Source organism: Dasypus novemcinctus, chromosome 20, assembly GCF_030445035.2.
Source record: "Dasypus novemcinctus isolate mDasNov1 chromosome 20, mDasNov1.1.hap2, whole genome shotgun sequence".
Taxonomy (NCBI): Eukaryota; Metazoa; Chordata; class Mammalia; order Cingulata; family Dasypodidae; genus Dasypus; species Dasypus novemcinctus.
This window is the reverse complement of record NC_080692.1, coordinates 41,343,442-41,367,479: the sequence shown is the minus strand read 5'-3', so window position 1 is coordinate 41,367,479 and position 24,038 is coordinate 41,343,442. Positions and strand designations below refer to the sequence as shown.

At 35.4% G+C, this 24,038-nt stretch overlaps 1 protein-coding gene across 3 annotated transcripts in view; it reads right to left on the bottom strand.

Annotated features, from left to right (window-relative positions):
• Positions 1-24,038, bottom strand: part of AEBP2 (AE binding protein 2) — a 153,638-nt gene that overhangs the window by 77,305 nt on the left and 52,295 nt on the right. For all 3 annotated transcript variants that reach the window (XM_023583027.3, XM_004473227.4, XM_004473225.5), the window contains exons 4-8: positions 18,587-18,773; positions 14,415-14,539; positions 5,043-5,110; positions 2,417-2,530; positions 39-65 (exon numbers count right to left, since the gene is read on the bottom strand). In XM_023583027.3, the coding sequence (XP_023438795.2) occupies positions 39-65; positions 2,417-2,530; positions 5,043-5,110; positions 14,415-14,539; positions 18,587-18,773 (521 nt within the window). The remainder of the gene's footprint in view (positions 1-38; positions 66-2,416; positions 2,531-5,042; positions 5,111-14,414; positions 14,540-18,586; positions 18,774-24,038) is intronic.

The window sequence follows — 24,038 nt, the reverse complement described above, 5'->3', positions numbered from 1 at the left end:
CGCTTGTTTGCTTTTTATGTATTTATTTATTTTTTTACCTCTTCAACCTCTTCTGCGGCATTGTTCTAGAAAAAGAGAAAGAAGAATTTTATTTTATTTAACTGAATCAAGAACACATTGTGTACTTTAAAAGAAACATCAAAAGTTCTTATAAGATATAGACAATGAAATGAGCAATCATTAAAATTTATCTCCAAAACATTCTCACATGAAACGTTAGTTACATAAAATTCAGCTTTTTAAAAAACGCCATTTTATGTAGTATGCTGATGTGTTTCTAAGATCCCCACGTCTAACATATGCTTTTTAACCAACCAGTATTTTTAAACTGATGTTTATATTCCAAATAAATATGCTGTTTTAGTCTCATTTTGAAGTTAAATATATTTTTGGAAGGCTTGCCATGTTTTCATTTTGAGATGTACATAAGCAGAAGATTATTTCTCCTAAGAACAGTTGGAATAATGATGTTTTTTCTCTTTTGCTTAATTTCAGAAGTTTTCCCACTCAAAATTCTAGAAAGCATCAAATAAAGATGCTATACTGAGGCTAATTTAGGAGCTTCTAGAGTTATATACTACTTTAAGGCAGAAAGTTATTCCAGAACAGAAATATGAAAATTTAGAATCAAAATTAAATTTTAAGACTTTTTTTTTGGTTACAGTTAAGGAAAATTAGACCCACAGAAGCGCCAAAGTTTTCCTTAAGGACATCCTCAAACGCCAAGATTGACAAGATTGAAATCAATAAAAATTGCAGCATTATATACTTTAAGAATATGCTATGGGATTCTAATGCACATTCGGACATCAGTTTTGAGCTTGACTGATATTTTTTTAAGTCAGTTTGACTAAAATATCTAAGTTGCTTCCACAGAAGTGGCAAAAATAAGCTGGTTCTGTGAGAAAGGAAGACTCTTGTGGGAAGGTAGAATGTGGGGCAGAAACACATAAAGGTTAAAAACATTAAGATCCAAGCCCCTTTTCTTGAGAGATCTTTACAACCAGTTCTTATGGCAAAGCTGCTCTCCTAAAAATGATATCACTCTTTCACAATGTGAATTTTGATCACCCTCTCCAAAGAGCAAGCAGAAATAAACATTAAATTGCATATCAGTAAATAAAGAATATTCAATCATTTTTCTTTAAGGTTAGTTTTGATTTTCCCATATCTTTAGTAGTAGTTTCCTCAATCCTCTCCTTTAAGATTTAATTTCTTAACAACCCATCTCATTTCACAAAGAACCAGAATCACCATACATAATACTATCACCAAAGACATGAATTAAAAAAATTTTGGGGGGGGGGGGGGTACATAATATTCAAGAGTCTCAATGAATCTGCATGGCAAGGCCTATTATGGTAGAATTTCGTTCTCATAAAATGGCTTAAATTATAGGACTCTCAATGGATTGAATACCAATGAAAAAAAAACTGAGACATAAAATGAAGTGTTTAATTGCTCCCAAGTTTGGCATGCGGAATAATCTCTTATCATAGCTAAAAACATAATTTTGGGATTATCAATTATTTTGTGTCATCTTAACCTGTCCAACCTATTCCTATGCAAAATATATATTAAATTAAAATTTATCTTAAAAATATAAAAAATTAAAAGTTTATTAAGAATGCCTTTTTAAAACTTAGCTTTAAGCATTTCCACCACTTTTTTAACCACTCTAGTGTGTATCATTTGGACAAAAGCAGGATACTGTTCTGCCACATACTATCTGTGCAACCTTGGGCAAGATATTTAACCTCTTGCCTCAGTTTTCCAACCTGTAAAACAGAGATAGTAACACCTACTTCACAGGGCTGCTGTGAGGATGAAGTGTATGTAAAGCACCTAGCAAAGTGACTCAGCACATAGTCAGAAAGGTTGGTCTCTTCTCCTTTCCCCCCCTATACCTTCATAAGCACAGCACGCTAAAACAAAGGTCAGATCAGAAAATCATTAGAAATGTGAACACTGTCAGCTACCTCTTAAAGAACAAACACAGTAAAACTTTAATTGCTCTTTTTAAAAGTTTGGGGAAGAGTATACATTTTTCAAAATTCAACCCCTTATGGTATTTAGGACGCATGCGATACATTCCTAGGTTCACAGAAGTCTGATATTATTTTTAAAATTACACACTTTTAAAAAAAGGCACTTGTTTTCAAATACTTTGTAAATTACAACCTAAGTTACTTGAGATCAATCTGGAATTAAACTGGCATATGAACATTACCAAAATATTGTCTTTATTTCTATGATTTATATAACTTTTAAAATGACTTCTATATACAAACACCCAAAAATAAGATATGCTTAGTATTTAAATTCATTACTTAAAAAAATATCCCAATCTTATATACAAAATTTAGGGAAATTTAAGATTAAAATTCAAAAAGTATCAAGTCAAGAATTAAATTACCTGTATATGTTTGGGTCCAAAAGCAAGGCAGTATCTTTGGGTAGTTTTGATAAATGAACTACTTTAGTTTTTAATTGATGTCGTTCACTTTCATTCACCCATACATCAGGCAGACTAGGAATTAAAAAAAAAGGCATTTCTTCATCTCTAAAATATACGGCAAATGCATAATTATAACTATAAATAAATGGCTCTACTTAAGAATACAGTTTTTGAATAATATTCTAAAATTTCAATTCTTGAAAAATGGGGGAGGGGTTATCAAATGCTTCTATTCTAAAATAAAGACATACAGTATTAATTCCCATACTGTTAAAATTATTTAGGGAAACGGACTTTGGCCCAGTGGTTAGGGCGTCCGTCTACCATATGGGAGGTCCGCGGTTCAAACCCCGGGCCTCCTTGACCCGTGTGGAGCTGGCCATGCGCAGCGCTGATGCGCGCAAGGAGTGCCGTGCCACGCAAGGGTGTCCCCCGCGTGGGGGAGCCCCACGCACAAGGAGTGCGCCTGTGAGGAAAGCCGCCCAGCCTGAAAAGAAAGAGCAGCCTGCCCAGGAATGGCGCCGCCCACACTTCCCGTGCCGCTGACGACAACAGAAGCGGACAAAGAAACAAGACGCAGCAAATAGACACCAAGAACAGACAACCAGGGGAGGGGGGGAAATTAAATAAATAAATAAATCTTAAAAAAAAAATTATTTAAACTCTTATATCAATAAAATAACAATTTTACAGATTCACCCTTCGTATGACTTCACAATTGCCTAGCCTCTTCAGCTAGGATGATCAGGCTGCCTAGATTAAAAAGCTTCTCAGAAGCCAGTCCCAGCTTAGAAATGAGAGGGCTAAATTTTGGCAGGAATCTTGGAATAAATTAGTAACTCTTAGGGGCAAAGCTGTATCGAACTCAGAAAAATACATTGTAACATATTGCTGGCTTTTAGCTCAGTAAAATTAATACCTGAGCTTGACTTGATAGGAACCTGAGAGTAGGTTTCTTTATTAAGAAATAAGTAGTAAAAATCCCACACGACTACACTTAACTTCAGAAAGACAAACATGCTCATGTGAGTGTAATTCTGAATTCAAAGACATTTAACCTTATAGGGAAATCCAAATAAAAGCATTTTGATATTCGGACTGACAAATCTTCACAATATTGGGGATACACAGACATCTAAATTTGAAGGCTATTATTTTAAAAGGAACTATGTTTATAACAGTTTTGTAATCTTACAAATCAATAGGAAACAAATGAGCACTCATTAGGTAAAGGGGAGCGGGGAGACAAAGCATACAATCAATTCACCAAAAAAATAAACTGCTTCTGAAGTACCTTATTTGTAATCAAAGAAATACAAAATTTAAAAGAAAATGCTAGGGGAGCGAATATGGTTCAAGTGGTTGTGCGCCTGCTTCCTACATGGGAGGTCCCAGTTCTGTCCCTGGTGTCTCCTAAAAACAAAACAAAACAAGCAAAACACAAAAAACCAACTCAGGGGAGCCAATGTGGCTCAGTGGTTGAGCTTCAGCTTACCACTTAGGTGTTCTGGGGATGGCCCCAGTACCTTAAAAAAAAAGAAAGAAAGAAAGAAAATGATAATAGCCAGTGCTATTGATAAGCCAGGGAAATAAGCTCTCTAATGTAACACAACAGGTGGGAATATGATAAAAAGACTTCTTTAATATACTAGTATGCATTATATATTTCTGAAATCTATTTAAAGGCTGTTAATTCACACCATACCTATCAACACTACCTCAGAGCAGAGTTAAAAAATATATACAATATGATCCCATTCATTTACATTTATTTTCTTCTTGGTGGTTATCTATTTTGTCCAAAATTTCTATAATACACCTTCATTACCTTTTGTAACAAGAAAAAGGAAAAGAAAAAAATTTTTTCAAGAAAAGGAAATTAAATGTGGAATACCTAAACTTGAAGAATATTTAGGCCAGAAGTGCTCTAAAGCATAGGTCCTAAAATTCAAAGAAAAAGGTAATGGCTGCTGGACAACTGACCAATTGTTTCATCTTTAAAATAGCATTCCTTGTGTGCCCAAAAATGTTTAAAAATTTTTAAATAAATGATTCAAACAAAGTCATGACTAAGGCTGGCTTCAAAGTATTTGAAGATTCTTAAAAATCCTGAAAACAATCACATTTTTAAAATGATTAAAAATTGTATAACAAAAAAAAAAAACAAGGAAAAAAAAAACTGTGTAACACATTTCTGCAAAAACAATAAAAAAGCTAAAGCTTTGGAGCTTATACCTTAAGCCAGCACTCCGTTTCACAGATTCTCTCTCAAGTCCTGACAACCTCAAAAGAACATACAGTGGGAAGGGGCTGTGGCTCAAGCAACTTGAGCTCCCATGGACCATATGGAGGACCCAGGTTCGATCCCCAGGACCTCCTGGTTTAAAGAAAAAAAGAAAAAAGGCATCCCAGACGTGCGTGGAGAGGCACATCAAAAAAAAAAAAAAAAAAAGACTATGATGCAACCAGATAGAAAGATTTAAAAAGGGCATACAGTTTAAGTGCAATACAATTTTTGGATATGAAGCTTTAATAAAAATAAGACTGTTCTATTTATTAATAACACAAATAGTATTTCACTTACATGTCTTCAGGCATCCAATGAAGCAAAAGTTTTATCTTTCCAGAGTCCTCTTTTCTCTTAGCTATTACCTAGGTAATGATATGGAAAAAGAAAATCATAAAAACAATCTATAAAACTCATTTTAATGTATCATTAAAAAGCACTTTTAACCCTAATCAAGAAGTGTTCATATCCTGGACCAAAAACTGATCACCACAACATCCTGATGATCTCTGCTCTGTAGCAATCAAACCTTCGTCCTTCCCACAAGACTGAAAGCCCCAGGACAGTAAGGACTCTATCTTTCAGACTTCTGAATCACGATACCTAAAGCAATGTTTGGTATAAAAGGAATTAATTCAGTTTTTTACAATCTACCCTAAGAAAGTAAACCTGAAATCAGTAAAAGTTTTATGCAAAGTGAACATCTTTTGAGCACTTCTGGCTCAAAAAAGGGAAAGCAAGGGGAGTAGATGTGGCTCAGGGAGTTGAGCGTCTGCTTCCCACAGAGGAAGTCCTGGGTTTCCAGAGCCTCCTAAAAAACAAAACTAATAAAAAACAAATGAATAAACCAACTCAGGGCAGTCGATTATGTGGCTCAGAGGTTGAGTACCGGCTTCTCACATATGAGGTCCTGGGTTCAGTCCCCAGCCCCCGTAAACTTAAAAAAAAAAAAAGGGGGGGGGGGAGGCAAACATCCAGTCACTAAGGTCCATTATCTGTGTTTTCCTGTTGTTGTTGTTATTTTAAAATAACTATTATCTCACCCCAAGTTGCCAAAACCCTAGTTCAGGCCATCAATCTTCTGAACCACGCCAGTCCCCAAATCCATTCTAAGAATGCTTGTTCCAAACAAAATCCACTGGTACTACCTTCCCTAACTAAAACTCTTCAAGGTGCCCCTGAGCACTAGGGTAAGGTCACTCTTGGTACGATGCACAAACTTTTTCATGATCCAGCCTCTCCAGCCTCAATTTTAATGTTTTCAGCTTCTAACTCTTTCAGACATTTATTAGAATGGTTTCCCAAACTATGAGTCATAGAAAGAAGCTTTCTTATTCAACCACCAACTCACCAGATGAACTGAATCTTAGTTTTCTCTGCACTGGGCCCAGTAATGCTTTACAGGGGAAATGGCTCCACACATCAGCCAGTGAACCTTACTGCACACCACGGGCAACACTTAATACTATAGTTTAGTAATAGTCTTTCATCAACTAAACAAATGTACCGCAAGGAGTTAATAATAGGAAAATATACAGGAAATCTGTACTCTGTATGATTTTTCTGTAAACCTACAACTTCTCTAAAAATTAAAAAATAAGAAGTTGAAAGCTTTTGAAAGACTTGATAAAGGAGTCACTAAAAAGGATGTGCTATAGAATTACAGTAAGAGTAAAGAGAAAAATCATAAGTCTCAAAGACCCAAGCATCAGATGGATAACTGAGTTTTGCTCCAATGCCAAGTAGATAAAAGCAGATAAAGATGTTTTTAACAAAACTGGCAATTTGGTGAAGTTATCTTTTGAATTTAAACCATTCAAAGAAGGTTTTCACAGGTTATCCTCTAATTGATAATTATTCATATAAAGGATTTTGCCCAAAAAACCCTATTTCATACCAGGAATATCCTTTCAAAGTGTTTCCTCCCTACTGCAGCAGGTTGGATTATAAAATGTCCAGAGATTTAGTGCTGAGGATCTATGAAATGATGGATCATGTAAAACCCATCAAGGTTAAGATGCGTATATCAGGATCTGCTTGGATTTATTAAAAGTGAACATTCATATTCCAGAAGACACAAACCTTTTCTTTTTATATAGGATTCATTTGGATGTCTGTCAACTCAGATGTGTGATTACAGCTCATGGCTTTTCTTCCAAGGAAATTATCACATTTTGGCAAGCTATGCTAAGGAACACCACGCCATTATTAATTTCACATTCCACTCAAAGGTCAGAGATGGACAGGATATTTTGTGGAAAGTGTTAAAGTTGGTACTATGAAATCTCAAATGGAAAATCCATGGAAAGGTCAGCGTGCTGGCTTACACTGACCTGAAACTCATGAAGAATACACAAGCTACAGATGTAGCATTACATTTATTGGTGATTTATTTTACAAAAAAATCAAGTCAGACCTTTTTAAGGTGATATTCGGATGAATTAAACAAATTGGAGGTTTTTCTTTATAAGTAGGATGAAACTATTTGGACATGTCACTATCTATAGACTAGAACTTCTTAAACAGGGTTCACTGAATTATAAGCTCATTAATTCAACAGTCAAGTAATATGAAGTTCTGTTTATGGAACAATATAGTCAAGGGTTTTGTGTATATCTTACACAGATTACCTTTTTTTTGAGGGGCCAGGGCCAGGGATTGAACCTGAGACCTTGTATGTGGGAAGCCGGAGCTCAACCACTGAGCTACACCGTCTCCTGGACTTGATTTTTTTTTCGTTTGTTATTTGTTTTTGTTTGTAGGAGGTACCAGACATCGAACCCAGGACCTTGCACGTGGGAAGCAGGGCCCCAACCACTTGGGCTACATTTGCTCCCCATGGATTACCTATTTTCAAAAAATACATAGTTCTGTGTAATAAACTTAAGTAGAGACATATCGAATAAATTTTCATCTGTCTGCTCATTCAGAAGCTTCATCGAGATGTTTCAGTATTTTCAAGTTGCCAATTAATATTTAATATTACTTAAAACTTCCTTGGTATTTGGATGATATGGTTGTATGAATATTGTAAAAACAGAATAGCATAAATCACCTTTTTACATGTGAACTTTTTTCCAGTTACTTCACTGACAGTTTATTACTGATAGTCCCATCAGTGTAACTCATTGGTCATTACTATATAATAGCAATGTCTTGTTCTTTGAGTGATATTTTACTCTAGTAATACAGAGAAAACTTCAGGCAGAAAGGTCCAAATTACAGCCTTGCTTTTTTGTTTTTAAAAAATATAATCCCCAATATTTTTAGACATCACTTCATCAATCTGATTTTTTCACCTGGAAATTAGGAATAATATAGAATACGAAAATGTTTCCTTTTGGAAAGAACTCTGAAGGCAAAACAGAAAGAAGAGAACCTGTTGACAAGTGATATAAAAAGAGTGTGATATTCTAGTATTAGGAGCTAGAAAGAGAAGACTGAAGATTTGGGTCATGTTATTAATCTGCCTCAGGTGTTTTCTTCCTAGTTTGTGGAAAAAAGGGGGGGGGGAGCATGCATTTGGCTTTACAGGTATCTTCAAGTTCTGGCTCCACTTTAGATAAATAAAAGTTGCAAACCTTTAGACTGTGTATTTTTCAAGTGTGGTTTGTTCAAGAAACGTTAACTGAGAATGTTAATTAGCACATCCATATTCCAATACTGTATAGGACTTTGGCCCCATATAAAACAAATGAATATTCATTTGTATATTTAGCTAAAATGCTTAAGGTATAGACACCTCATTTTTTGATTCCTGACTTTCACAAGTCTGAGTTCAAATAAAATTTATAACAAATTTTTACTCCCATCTCCACATCATTTCCACCTACATTCACACAGATACATGCTTCCTAGGAAACAGGCATTATCACCCCCCTCTTCCTCAACCCTCAATCCCCGTAAGCTGATAGCTTACTGTACATTAGCATACATTTTACTTTATTGTCATTTCTTTATGAGCATGTCTTCTCCAAGAAATGGGGGATTTTTCAAATCTACCATCTATGACAGTGCTGGCACAAAATATTCTCCATAAATGGAGAATGGAAACAAGTAATGATAATGGAATATAATAGTCATTTAAAATTAGGTTTAAAATGCTAAAAAGTAAAAATACAATCTCAAATTAAAATGTACAGCATTATTACAAGTACGTTAAACACAAGACAAAAATTTAAGGACTGGATGTAGCTCAAGTGGTTGAGTGCCTGCTTCCCAGGTATGAGGTCCTAGGTTCAATCTCCAGTACTTCACTGGGGAATGGATGTGTGGCTCAGTGGTTGAGCGCATGCTTCCCATGTACGAGGTCCTGGGTTCAATCCCTGGGACCTCCTTTTAAAAAAAAATTACATGCAATTAGATGTATGTATACATAAAAACTTCATGGAGCTGTACATGTAAAATCTGTAATACTAGATGTAAATCAAACCTCAAAAGAGTGAAAGAAAAAAACTTATATGTAACAGTACTCCACATTTTGGCAATGGTGTAGAACTTTTTCTTCTATTTTTCTTTATTTCTCTTATAGTCTTAAGGAAATCATTCTTTAAACAACCTCTTTTAAAATTCATCCTTGTCAAATATTTTCACCAATAGAAAAAGAGAGAGATTTAGAGAAGCTTTGTATAGCCAAACATTAAAGTCATATTTTTTAGTAATTAAGGGACTGAAAATGCTATACTGGCCAACCAAGCATCTATTCTGATTGGAATATTTTTAAAAGATGATTAAACAGTACAGAAAAATATACTGCTGGGAAGGAAAATGTCTCTAATTTACCACAAAGGAGTCTGCTGTTTGCCTGGGGATGTTTTGGTTTATTTTCAAAGAACCATTAGTCACTTGATCTTTAAGTTCAATCTCAAGGAATCTACCTAAATTAGATGGTGGATCAATCTGAACACAAGTCATAAAAAAGTGTAAGAAATACAATATGCTTGCCATTCATAACCAGATTCTAAAATTAAACTAATGCTAAATAAAATAGAAACAGATCAAACTCTCATAACTCACAATTTCCATTTAACCAAATTAGCACTTTAGTGTTTGAATAATCTAATGCTCAAATTTCCCCCCGAAGTTCAAACAGTTACAAAATAAAGTCACACTGAAGCCTTTTAGAACTCAGTAACACTTGTGCAATAGGCAGCATTCTAAACAAAAATAAAACACTTTCTACCCCATTTGTTTTTAAACCCATAGTTAAATAAATTCTTTTTAATATAGACTCGGCAAAGAGTTTAATGAAAAAGTCCAAGGATGAATCTAGAGATGCTAAAACAAAATGCCTCTACAATGAAATAAGATATAAAAACAATGCAAAACAACCAAGCACAGCAAACCAATTAACTGTGTCACAAGGATTCTGCTGACCTCTTCTGGAGAAGACGAAAGAAAACGTTTCAATTAAAATATAACACAAATTAGGCAAGCTGCTCAGTTTAGTATCTCGCAGCATAAATTCTTTTTTTACAAAATTGTGTCACAGGAATCATTAGTATGAATATTTCCTATAAAAAATAATTTGACAAGGGTAAATTTGCAGCTATTTATTGAACATTCTGACTACTCACTTCTATTGAACACATATTGCCTCCCCTTCTAAACCTTTTCAGACATAAAACTCATTTACTCCTTTCTATTTTTCTATTGTGTCCAACAAAGACCTTTTCCAATCTGTATATCTCTTCCTTCCACTTCCTTGCCCCAGCAAAAATCATTCTTCAGATTATATTCCACCTCTGACTTTTTCTTAGTTTAGGTACCTCTGCCTTCCTACAATATTACTAACAGGTACCAAATCACTCTTATTCCACAGATATTTAATTCATTCCATTCATCACACAATGCTCTGAAGTCCTCTTTGATGTTTTCCATAGCTAGAAAACTCATTTTCATCTTCCTAGATTATTGTGATCCCAGATAATTTTTAAATTTTTTCCAATAACCTAATATCATTGCTACTATTTTTAGTTCTATCATTTCCTTGACTTTTTTTTTTTGACCATCTTTATTCTAAGTCTAAGGATCTCATAACAAATAAGAATCACATCACCACTATTCCCTTATACAAGATCCTGCTCATTACTAGACCCTTATTTCATGAGCTCTACTGTCTTTTAAATCATTAATGTTGGTAGGTCCCAAACTTGAGTCCCTGGATGCCTTTCTTTTTTCTATGCACACTTAATCCCTAGGTAATCTAATCTAGTCTCATACCTTTAAATACTACTGATATGCTGAAAGCTCTAATATTTTTATCTGTGGATCACACCTCTCCTCTGAATCCCAAACTCTAAAATCCGCCTATCTACATGCAAAGCCTATCTACATGCAAAACCGCTGGATGTCCTAAATGTTAATTTACTGTGTTCAAATCCCAGCGCTTGATACTCCCCTCACCCACAGTCTTCCCCAGCTCTATTAACAGCAATTCCATCCTTACAGCTGCCCAGGCCAAAAGCCCTAGAGCCATCCTTTCATCTTTCTCAAATCTATCTGATCCATCAGTAAGTTTTATCAGCACTATTTTCAACAGATACCCAAATTTTAACCACTTCTTAATCACCAATGCAATCATTTCAGTCCAAGCCACTATCATCTCTCAACTGAGAAAATAAAAAGACTCATGATCCGTTTTCCCCACCCTTGACCCCATACCACCTGTTCTCAATACAGAAACCAAATTGGGCACATTTTTTTTTTTATTAGATAAGGGCAGGGGGTGGAGGCAAAGATGAAATGCAAAGCTATACCAAGAAACTCGAGAATGATGAGAACGTTCATTATCTCAACTGTGGTGGCAGCCAAAGTCATAGAATTGCATACCTTAAATGGATGTAGTTTATTATATACAAATTATACCTCAATCAAATCATTTAACGAAATAAAATAAATGAGACCAGGGCTACTCAATCTCCTTCGACAGCTTCCCATCATACAGAATAAAAGCCAAGGTCTTAGTCTAACAAGGTTCTCCCCAATTGCCTATGAGACATCTACACTCTGTCACACTCATTCCCTCCAGCCACCCTGACCTTCTTCCTATTTTTCACACATGCCAGGCATAGGTCCACCTCAGGACACTGTACTTGATTTTCCCTCTGCTTAAGGTGCTCATCCCCCTAATAAATGAATGGCTCATAACCCCACTTCCTTCAGTTCTTTACAATTTTATTCATTTATCTTGTTTATTTTGTCTATTCCACTAGCGAGTAAGCCTTTTTAAAAAAATCTGTATTGTTCACTTCAGTAGCAATTCCTGTCACACAGTTAGGTGCTCAATGTTTAAGCGAACGAAGAAATTAGCCCTAATTTCACAAACCAGGCCTGGCTGACCACATCTAACTTACCTTTTATAAAAAGAATAATTACAGACCTATCATGTCATAAATTTGTTATCAAATTTCAAAGGAGACACATCATAATAATAATTAAATCAAAGGAGGACATTGCTGTCTGAGAAAACCAATATTCTTGCTGAATTCCAGCAAAATTACCAAAGCACCCGTCTTCACTCTTTCTTAACTTCAAATCCTTTAATTTTTTTCCCTTCCAACCCTCATCTTTGTTTAACTACATTTCCTATATCCTTTAAAAGAGCTTAGGTACGGTGGCAATCTTCAATCCGAACTCACACCCCTCAGGTTTTACAATCATCAGGAAAGCTTCCCTTTACTATATCTAATCTTCACCTCTTAACTGCTTTTGCTTCCACATCTTTAATTCTTCACTCCCTCCTTCAAATTCTTACCTCTGTTAAATTTCCAACATCCACAATTCTACCCTATATAGTAAATTTGCCTTGAGTTCACTGACATCTAACCTCTCTTTTTTACCTTCCTTTTAATACCACACTTGTCTTTCTAACAAGAGTTCTTACCATGGAATCCATGAATTAAAGGTCAGGGGGAAGAGGTCCAGAAACCCCTATGAAATGGTAATATTCACCTTCCACAACCGTCACATTAAAAAAGGCAAGTCATCTCTGAACCTCTAGTTTCCTCATCTGAAACAACTGAGTTGAGAAGTAGTGGTGGTTGTATGGTGACAAAACTTTTTCGATCTCATTTTATTTTGGTATACTTAATAACTTTCCTTAAAGTATCTCATGCATGCCTCTATTTAAATTCATTCCATCAAGAAATCCACTATTGGTTATTTTCTTGATTCATGTGATCTAAATGGGTCTTAAAATTATATTTCCTAGATTCCACTCTATCCTAGAGTGATATTTTTAATGCATAAAAATTAAAAACTACAGTGTTTCCCCTTTCAATCTTCCTTAATAAATAGCTATTACATTAAACCATTCAAATTCCATGGTAATTATTCACAAAAATATAGCATTAGAACATTTCCCTTATCTTCAAAATGAAAACCTACAGGCAGACCCAGCACAACAGACTGTATACAGTGGTGTGGGCAGCAGTTCTTTTCATTATTAAAGAAATTTTTTAAAAAGGAAAAAATATAGGTGGGATAGGATAAAGGGGCTAAATTAAGAGGATGAGCCTGATAGGTAAAAAATAAAATAAAAAAGGGGGAGAACATGGAGTTAGGCATGTACATTAAAATGAGTAGGCAGAAATAACAAAACAGTCAAATAACTGGGGGACAAGAATATACAGAAGAAAAAATGAAAATGCAAGAAAACTGATTATAGGAGATGGAATAAAAGAGCTTCAAACCAAACCAAACATGATATTGTTAACAATGATCTTATATTTAAATTCTTTTGCATTTTGACTGAAATATAAAAATTAAGTTAACCCAAATTTAATGTTATTTTGTATTTCAACAGCCAAAATTAAATAGTCTCTTTTTCCAGGGATTCAAATCATCCAAGAGTTTGGCTAATAATCTCTACTAACTTACCACATCAAACCATACTAACTCAAAGATGACTAAATAAAAAATGGCAAAGGGGCATGGAAATAAATAGAATTCTTTATTAACTCCTAGTTACCCAAAAAAAGAAAAACTGTATTTAGTGCTCTTCAAAATTTTGATACTTTTCCTCTTTGCTAAGCAACATCACTAACAAACTGAATGCCAGTTATATGTGCAAGGACAATCCAAGGCACTCAGGATAGGTCAGAGGAAAAAAAGAGAAAAAAATTCCCTCCCTCACAAGGCTTTAATTTGATGGCCAACATTATCTTATTTTTTAACACACATAAAATTGTGGATGCGTAAATTAGAGGCATGGGATGGGGGGAAGGAGGCAGACTGCATGAAGCACACAGGGATGTGAATGAAATTTTCTATAGCTAAAGGGAGTCTAATGATCTAATTTTACAAATAAAAATACCAGTGGTTAGAAAAGGCACCTAGTTTACTTAAGGTTAGAGCCTGGTCTTCTAATGCCTGTGAGTTTGAAGCCATTTCCACTATATGATATCACCCCAATATTCCTAAATAGCTCAAACTAAAGACTAAAACATTCAATTAAATATAAACATGTATAATCTGGGAAATATTTGCTTAATTAACATTACAAGGAATTGTTTAAATATTGGTAAATGATAGAGTAAAAGTTTTACTTTGGTTTTGGTTAAAATATATTTTCTTAGATTGAGCAATTTAGAAATATGATAATAAAACTCAAAATACACTTTTTTGCAAACTTATGCATATAATTTTTAAAAAACATAGAATACTTACAGTACTATGAAAAACAACACTGTGTCCCTTCCCTAAACTTTCTATATGAGCTGAGAGGTTAAAGCATATGGCCCGATGTCTTATCGCATCCAGTGTTTGTGCATCGAAGAAATCATGTGGTCGTGCTAAAAGTCAACACAAAAGAGGTAAAGAATATTTAGAAAATATAACAGTCTCCAAACAGCCAAATAGTCCATTTTCCACAAAAATAAGTAATAAAGACTGAAACAACCAATTAACAAATACCTATCTACTGCTTAAATTCAAGATAATCTTTGCTTTAAAAAAACAAACAAAAAACAAAACTGAGTCTAGCTGAGAAGATAAGGATGTACCAAAGCAGACTTCCAACTTATATTTGGTTAATGCTGCCCATTGGCTTGTGAGGTTCTAACCTTAGACACTCACGATTCCATTTAACTACCACCTTCTCATATATCTTCAACAATAGCACCTCTCCTGTATACCCAACCTTCATTTTCAACAATCTGACGAACATCGCCACCTGTGCTCTACACTGGGATCTCAAATTCACCATGCCAAACATAGGAATCACATTTCATAAACATAATATATTAACATGTAATAAAAATTGTTCACAAATTTTACAAAGTGGCACTACTATTTGGGGGGGGGGTGACAAGTTTTTCCTTGATTATGAATAAATTCTAACAATCTAAGAAAAATACAAATACGTTTCTAAATACCAATGAAGCCAACCCAAATTCTTTCAAGTCCCGATTCTCATCAGTTACCAAGTGTATGACTTTGGTTGAACTGCTTAACCTACCTTAGCCTGTTTTTCTTATGGAGAGAGATATCATGTCAGCTATGCATTGTTATGATTAGACAAACAAATGTATATGAAAAATGCCTTGTAAATCATAAAGCAGTCTGTATTGAGCTTATGCAACTTTTTATATAAACTATTTTAAAAACCTAGAGTGCACAGTCTTTTAGTGTGATCACAAACTTTCACATTAATTTGGTAAGAACATTTTTCAGTTTTCAATTTTCATCCCACTAAATAGAATAAATTGTGCCATCCTTAGATGCAATGAGAAAGTTTCTCAAAAAAAAAAAAAAAAAGAGTAATTTTTAAATTTGGACTTACTTGATAACATGTAATTTTTCAAGATCATTTATAACTGAAAATACTATTGACCCAAAAAAAACGGCTTGATTTCCTGGTATCACATATTCTGAATTATATGTATGCTGATCACACTAAGGATATTCATGGGATTCCCAGCACATTTACACAAATTCACCATAGTTTTGGTGGGGGACCAATTCACCAGCAGGCACATTCAAGAAAATACATCTAAACACCTCTTTTCTCACAGTATTTTTCCTTAAAAGGAAACAAGCAAAACATTACCTAGTAGCAAACTACCAGTACCCACAATTTCTGATTTCATTGCAAAATCAGCAGGAAAAAATATCTGACATTTGACATTTTGGGGGTATGGGGGAAAGGACGATTCTACCTAATGCTGAGAAACCAATCCCATTAGATCTGTGGCTAATGGAGAAATTGTGTACTTTCTCGACGCTCTCCAAATGCATGCTTTTTCCTGAGAAGGATAAGCACTTACAGAAATTAACAACTTACCCCTTAAAATCATTCAAAACAATCACTACTTGTATCCAAGATTTAAACATAGAAGTCATTATTTTAATTTATTTCACAATAATAAATTGACTCAGGAGTCTCCAAACTCCAGAATCAATGCATTCAGACCTTAAGCATGTTAGAGTAAATCATACAAAACTAGAACTGAGGTCACCAAAGCAGATATCTGAGTAAGGAGGAAAAAAAACATTTCCATTTACTTTTTCATCTCATCCTTTTTCAATATATTCCTCCTTGGCAATCTTTCTATAATGTGCATTAGTAGCATTATCTGTATACAATGTACAAACCTATATGTTAGGATTATGTACCCAAGCATTTTTTAAAAAACTGAGGTGAAAAATTAAAAACTTTTGGAGACCATGAAAATCGAGACTATTTTCTTATGGTTCCAAATCATATATATTGTGTGATCTCCACCCCCCCACCCCCAGTAGGTACATTAATAGTATTGTGGTTATGCAGAAGAAAACATTCTTAGGAGCTGCACCCTAAGTACTTCTGGAGTGACCCATCAAGATGGCTTCAAATTACAACAAGTGATTCAGGGCAAAGTATATATTATATAAAGAGATAAAGCAAACACGGTATAAAGCAAGCATGGGAAGAACTGGTGAATCTAAGTGAAGGGTATACAAGTATTTATTATACTATGCTTTCAACTTTTCTTCAGTTTAAGGTTTTCCAAAATAAAAAATAAAAACTTAAATTTTAAAAACTTAAACAGAAATTTATGCTACAGTACTATTTATAATGTGCTTTGTACCTAATTAAGTAAAAATGATCTTTCTGAATTACATGAGGAAGGTACTAAGTGGTTACACTTTAGTTCATTTCCGCAGACACTGTACATTTTTAAAAGAAAAATGGACAGCAACAGCCATCAACTGCCAACTAATCAAAACACTGTCTTAACAACATCCCATAATGAAAAGTCTTCAATCTTTGAAAGTTCAAAAGGTAATATATTCAGGGTTAACCCCATTCCACCCAATAAAAAAGGGAACAAAAAAGTTTTCTTCACCCTATGTCTACCCTCAAGTCTGTCTTTCTGGCTAATATAAGAAAAAAGACCACTGTCCAAAGTAACCATATACTTAAGCAGGCTCTGGTGCTCCATTTCTAGCCAGCTATTTTACCAAGCCTATCTTTCCCTACAAGAAAAGAGGAATAAATTCTATTGGCAGATAAATAATGTGGAAAAGTAAGCAAATTTTATTGATTACTGTGTATACACTGAGACCAAAATAATAAGGCTAGGTAAGAAATTTATCCTCAGTTTTGAGTAATGTAATTCAAGTAGTTTGCAGTTTCACACATAAAACTGCTCACCCGCTCTCTCTCTCTCTCTCTCTCTGTATATATAAACCCTCATATGAAATGGCAGGGATGGTTTTTTGTTTTGTTTTGTTTTGTTTTAAAGATTTACTTTTTATTTGTTTCTCTCTCCTTCCCACCCCACCAGTTGTCTGTTCTCTGTGTCCATTTGCTGCGTGTCCTCCTTTGGCCACTTCTGTTGTTGTCAGCGGCACAGGAATCTGTGTTTCTTTTGTGTTGCGTCATCTTGCTCTGCCAGCTCTCCATGTGTGCAGCACCATTCCTGGGCAGGCTGCACTTTTTTTCGTGCTGGGCGGCTCTCCTTACGGGGTGCACTCCGTGCTCGTGGGGCTCCCCTACACAGGGGCACCCCTGCGTGTCAGGGCATTCCTTGCGTGCATCAGCACTGCGCATGGGCCAGCTCCACACGGGTCAAGGAGGCCTGGGGTTTGAACCGCGGACCTCCCATGTAGTAGACGGACACCCTATCCACTGGGCCAAGTCCGCTTCCCTAGGGATGGTTTTTTATTTTTTTTCTAAATAAATGGAAGTCAAAAGGAAAAATGGGATCCAAGTAACCTAAATTTACTTACCACCCAACTATAATGAAAAATAAACTTATTTTAAAAAGAAACTTCAGATTTGAAATTTTAAAAGTTTATTTTAAATTCCCTGCCAATGACCACTTCATTCACTCATTCATTCATATTCTCTTTACATTCATTCACTCAGGTTATATTTAATTAGGAAGCTGATACCAAGCCAGGCATAATGCTGGGCTCTGGAGTCTCAAAGTCAATTCCTGTCCCAATATTTATAAGCCTTATCATCTAATTTTTTCCATCCTAAATATCAACACATCTCATAATCTTCACATAACTACTGTATATATGTACATACTTAGAGGTTTATAAATATCGAAACACAGCTTATGGTAAAATCTTTTTGATATCCAACACATCCAATTTAGGGCAGACAGTTCATTTATTGACATATTTTAAATTTTTATAGTTTAGGAAAAAAAATCAAAGCAGCTGCCCAAATCTAATTCTATATGCAGTATATTTACACTCACAGATAAAACATGTCTCAATTCTCACACTAACAGACAGGTATCCTTACCTGCTTACTACCATTAACAGAAGTAGGTAAGAGTTGAAGAAGGAGTAAAAACAATAGCCATCTATTACTCAGAGATCTTCTTAAGTGAAACACTTACGTAATGAACGTCTTCTTTTGTTCTTTAATTTCCTCCTTTTGTTCATTCCAGCTTTAGAAGGAGATTCCTCTTTGGCCTTTGGCTGGCTAGAAACTTTTGAGGAGTTCTGCTGACTGAAGTGTGTGGGTACATGGCGAGCTAGCCCTCCCTGAGAAGCAAAGCTGGCATTGCAGCCACCAACAACACACTGTGAAAATAAAAGAATAAATGATGTCAGGGATGCTATGAAGGGAATGAGAATATGAACAAATGAATATATAGTATTTTCAGAAGTAAATCAGTAGTGCAACAGAACTAATTCCAGATCCACAAATCCTAAAGTATATGAGAAAAAAATGACAAGTTAAAAGCCCAATTTAAAAAAACGCCATGGGGTTTTTCTACATCTATAGAGATGATGAAACATCTAGAAGCAAAAGCTGAAAGAAGATTAGAGAGATCTAGGAGAGTGATTCTTGACTAGGGTGGGGGTGGGGACATTCTACAATGTCTGGAGACTTTTGGCTTTTGGCGATCAAAACTGAACAGTGAGCTACTGACTTTAAAAACAGGAAGACACGGGTGCTACAAAACATCCTACAACGCACAGGACAGTTCCCCACTCCTACAATAAATAATTATCTGGCCTAAAATGTTAACAGTGCCATGGCTGAGATAAGCTGATCTAGGATAATATCTTAGAAAGCAAAGAAACCTACAACATCCACAGAAGTGGAGCGCAAGGGGTAGAAATTAATGCAATGTCTTTCCTTTTGAAATACAAGAAGATCCCTGGGCAAAACATGTTTTTAAATCACACATACAGATCAAATCCCCCTTTTCTTCAAAGCAAAATGGGATAATCCAAGATCCTTCCAATTGACTGTCCCCATCCCAGTGCTGGTCCCTCAGCCCTCAACCATCTGACTTTCTTAAGCCATGTGAGGGTTCCATCATTCTCCAGTCATGTTGGCTCTAATTACTCACCAGTAGTCCTCCTCCCTCATCATAGGCAAGTCTTCTATCACCAAAATACAGATCCTTATAATTTTTAATCAGAAAAGGACCATCAGGAACTACTTTAGCCTTGTCACTTTATAAGCAAACTAAGTTGCCCAAGGTAATTTTAGGGAGGCCGTAGTAGGGTGGTAAATAAACCTCAGTTTGCATGACTCCCAAGATTTCTACTCGAGACAAAAATAGTGAGATCATCTTCTCAGAAAACACTGACCTTTTTATTAATCACTTTTCTAAGACAAGCAATAAAGTTGTTTTGCTTCAAAAATTAGATCTCCAGGAAGCAGATGTGGCTCAAGTGATAGGGCCTCTGCCTACCATATGGGAGGACCTGGGTTCGATCCCTGGGGCTTCCTGGTGAAAAAGAACAGAAAAGCATGCCTGCGCGGCAAGCCAGTGCCCACATGGAGAACCAAGTGCCCATGTGAGTGCCGCGTGGCAAATCAAGTGCTCACATGGTGAGCCAAGTGCCCACACCAAGTGCCTGTGCGGCAAGCCAAGTGTCCGCGTGAGTGAGTCACGCAGCAAGATGATGACATGACCGAAAAAAAGAGACAAGGGAGAGTCAAGGTGAAGCGTAGCAGAGACTAGGAACTAAAATGGCATAACAAGAAACCTTTCTCTGCATCAGAGGTCCCCAGGATCGAATCCCAGTGAGTTCTAGAGGAGAAAGACGAGAAGAGAAGACAAAAAGAGAAACAGGCACAGAAAATCACACAGCGAATGGACATAGACAGCCAAAAAAACAGCGAGAAGGGGGAGAGGAAGGGAAAGGAAAGAGAGGGGAGGAGGAAGAGGGAGAAAAAATAAAATAAAATTTAAAAATTAGATACCTTGCCAATTACTAGGATTCCTGGATTTTTTAAAAATTATTTTTATCTTAGGACATATGATACTTCAAGACCTTCATTAGGCTCCCCACTATTCTACATGATTATAACAGCTAGAAGAAAAGTACAAAAATACTAACTTTTCAAAAACTTTTATATAACTTTATTAAAATATTGAATTTAGCCTCTCAGAGAAGACTTAAGTTCAGGGTTGGTTGGTCTTACGCAGCCCTCAGTAAGTTCCATACATACTTCCCTCTGCTATTGGACTTGAGAAATGAAAAGGCTAACTATCCAGGTCACCCAGTGGATCGGCTAGTTCAACAAGGATGGAAGAACACTGAGGTATCACTAGAATTACAACACACAAATTGGCTAAAGAAGAACGGTGTGACTTCTGGCTAGATCTTGGGAAATAATTTTGGGAGGTCTTGTTACAATTGAGTCATCTTTTTTTTTTGAGGTACTGGAACCAGGGATTGAACCCAAACCTTACACGGGGAAAGTCGGTGCTCAACTACTGAGTCACATCGGCTCCCCTGAATTTTTTTTCATTTGTTCGCTTGTTGTTTTGTTTTTCTGTTTTTAGGAGGCACTGGGAACTCAACCCAGGACCTCCCATTTGGGAAGCAGGCATGCAACCACTTTAGCTACATCCACTCTCCCGAATCTTACTATTTAAAAAATACAAAACACCATTTTACAAAATGATCCCCAAACAGCTAAATCCACAACTGTATTGATAATGTATTTTCTAAGAGTAGCTTATTATTCCTCCAGGCTCTTTCTTTCATTCAGGCACCTCTATCCATTTTAAATTTGTAAAGTTGAAAGAATCTGTTAAAAATCATATAATTTCTTCACAAAGCCCCTCTGTATCTGCACCAAATGGAAAGGAGCTAATCCTCTCAAGGATATCCTCCTACTCTTACTGCTTATCTAGATCCTTACCCTAACTCACCCTCTCTTTCCTTGCATTTGGAAGGCAGGAACATACTTATATGAAAATCTATACTTCCAGAAGCACCTTGCATATGACATTTCAAAATATATTAGCAGAATTGAATAGCACGTACTTACAAAGTTTTGATTAAAATGATGGTCAATGAAACATTTCACAGCAAATTCCTTTCACAGTGCCATTAACAATTACTCTATTTTGACATGCAAGATACATTTGGGGAACTCTAATAGCTCTCAGCATTGTTATTAAAAGTATTTGCCCACTGTAAGGGTACACACTAAAGAGAAAGGAATAATTTAAGATTTCAGTTCATCTAGTTATCTATTCTTTGTCTAGTACTATGCAAAATGCTGGAAATATACAGATGAATAAGATAATTCCCACCCTGAAAGAACTTATGTGTGGTTAGCAAGACATACATGTAAGACAAAAATTTCAAAGGAATATAGTAAGGAGAAAGGCACAAGGTGCTTTAAGAACCCAAAAGAGAGACAGCTTAATATAGTGCTTTAAAATTAGTATTTCATTTAATTCTTTTAACAAACTTATCGGTATTATGGTCTTTAGATTACCTGCATCAACAATGTTCTGCTACAAAACCGGTCCAAACAGCACAGTACTGGCATAAAGATAGACATATCGATCAGTGGAATAGAATTAAGAGTCCAGAAATAAACCGACAAACCAACCAATTTCATGTTAACAGGACAAACCACTCTCTTCAACAAATGGTGCCGGGAGAACTGGGTATCTATAAACCAAAGAATGACACAGAACCCTTATCTGACTCCCTACACAAAAATCCATTTTAAATGGCTCAAAAGACCTAAATATAAAAGTCAGGACACCACAGGACTACTAGAAGAAAATAATGGAAGAAATATTTGGGAATCACACATCCAATAAGGGTTTAATATTCATGATATATATATAAAGAAACATCACAACTCAACAATAAAAACACAAATGACCCATTTAAAAAATATGGCAGGGGAACAGATGTGGCTAAAGCCATTGAGTACCCACCGCCCATGTGGGAGGTCCTGGGTTCAGTTCCCAGTGTATCCTGAAAAAAAAACAAAACAAACAACAAGCAAAACAAATGAAAAAACCAACTCAGGGAAGGTGATGTGTTTCAGTGGTTGAGCGCTGGCTTCCTGGGTTGAATGCTGGCTTCCTGGGTTGAATAGACATTTGTCCAAAGAACACATGAAAAAATGTTCATTATCACTATTGATTCGGGAAATGCAAATCAATGAGGTATCATTTCACATCTATCAGAATGGCCACTATTAAAAAGACAGAGAGCTACAAATGTTGGAAAGGATGTGGAGAGATAGGAATACTTACTCACCATTGACAGGAATGCACAATGGTACAGCCACTGTGAAGGACTGTTTGGCAGTATCTAAATCTAGAGAACTTGAATATAGATTTGTCATGTGACCCTGCAATATCACTACTGGCTCTCAGAAGAACTGAGAGCAGTGACACAAATAGATATCTGCATGCCCATGGTTCACAGTGGCATTATTCATGACTTCTAGAAGCTGGAAACAACCCAAGTGTCTGTCAACCAATGATGAGATAAACAGACTGGGGTGTATTCACACAATGGAATACTATGCAGCTGTAAGAAGAAATGAAGTCATAAAGCATATGACAACATGGCAGAACCTGGAAGACATTATGTTGAGTGAAGCAAGCCAGACACAAAGGGACAAATACTACATGATTGTGTTACTATGAACTAAATATATTATAACATATTGTATGATTCCATTTATATAAAATGTAAATATAAATCAATTTATAAAAATAAAATTTGATTAATGGGGCTAGGAAAGGCACGTTAAGGGGTGTGGAGTTTTTCTTTTTGGAGTAATGAAATAATTTTAAAAGTTTTTGTGATGATGAATGCACATTGTTATACTAAAAGTCACTGATTTTTGTTTTATACACTTTAGACAGATGGTACACAAGAATAATCAGAAATAGCAGCTATGTTCAACAGGGGAAACAGAATTAAGAGGTAAATAACTTTGTTTCTCTTTTCTGGTTATTATTGAAATAATGAAAATGCTCTAATAATGACTTAAGTGATTAATGCACAACTATGTGATTATACCAAATACCACTGATTGTACACTTTGGATGAACTATATGCTTTATTAATATGTATCAGTAAAATTCATTTGCTAAAAAAATTTGGAACTTGGTTATGTCACTCTACTTTTTCAAATACAAAGTTTATAAAAAATATAGGTCAGCATTTAGCATCTGAATGGAGAGTCTTTTAACTGGAATAACCCTAAGGGGTTAGTCTTGCACTGTCCAATACAGTCGCCACTACACACATCTGACTACTGAGAATTTGAAATGTGGCCAGTCTGTACTGAGAAGTGTCATTAAGTTAAAATACACACCAAATTTTGAGGATTTAGTAAAATACCTCATGAATAATTCTGTGTATTAATAACATGCTGAAACTAAAATGTATTGAATTAAATAAAATTATTGAAATTATTTTCATCTGCTTAATTTTTTAAATGTGCACACTAGAAATTTAAGATGATTTAGTTAGCCCACATGTAATTTATTAAGACGGTGCTGCCAGAAAAAAGTCATACAATACTTATTTTTCTTACTTTTCAATTTTAGA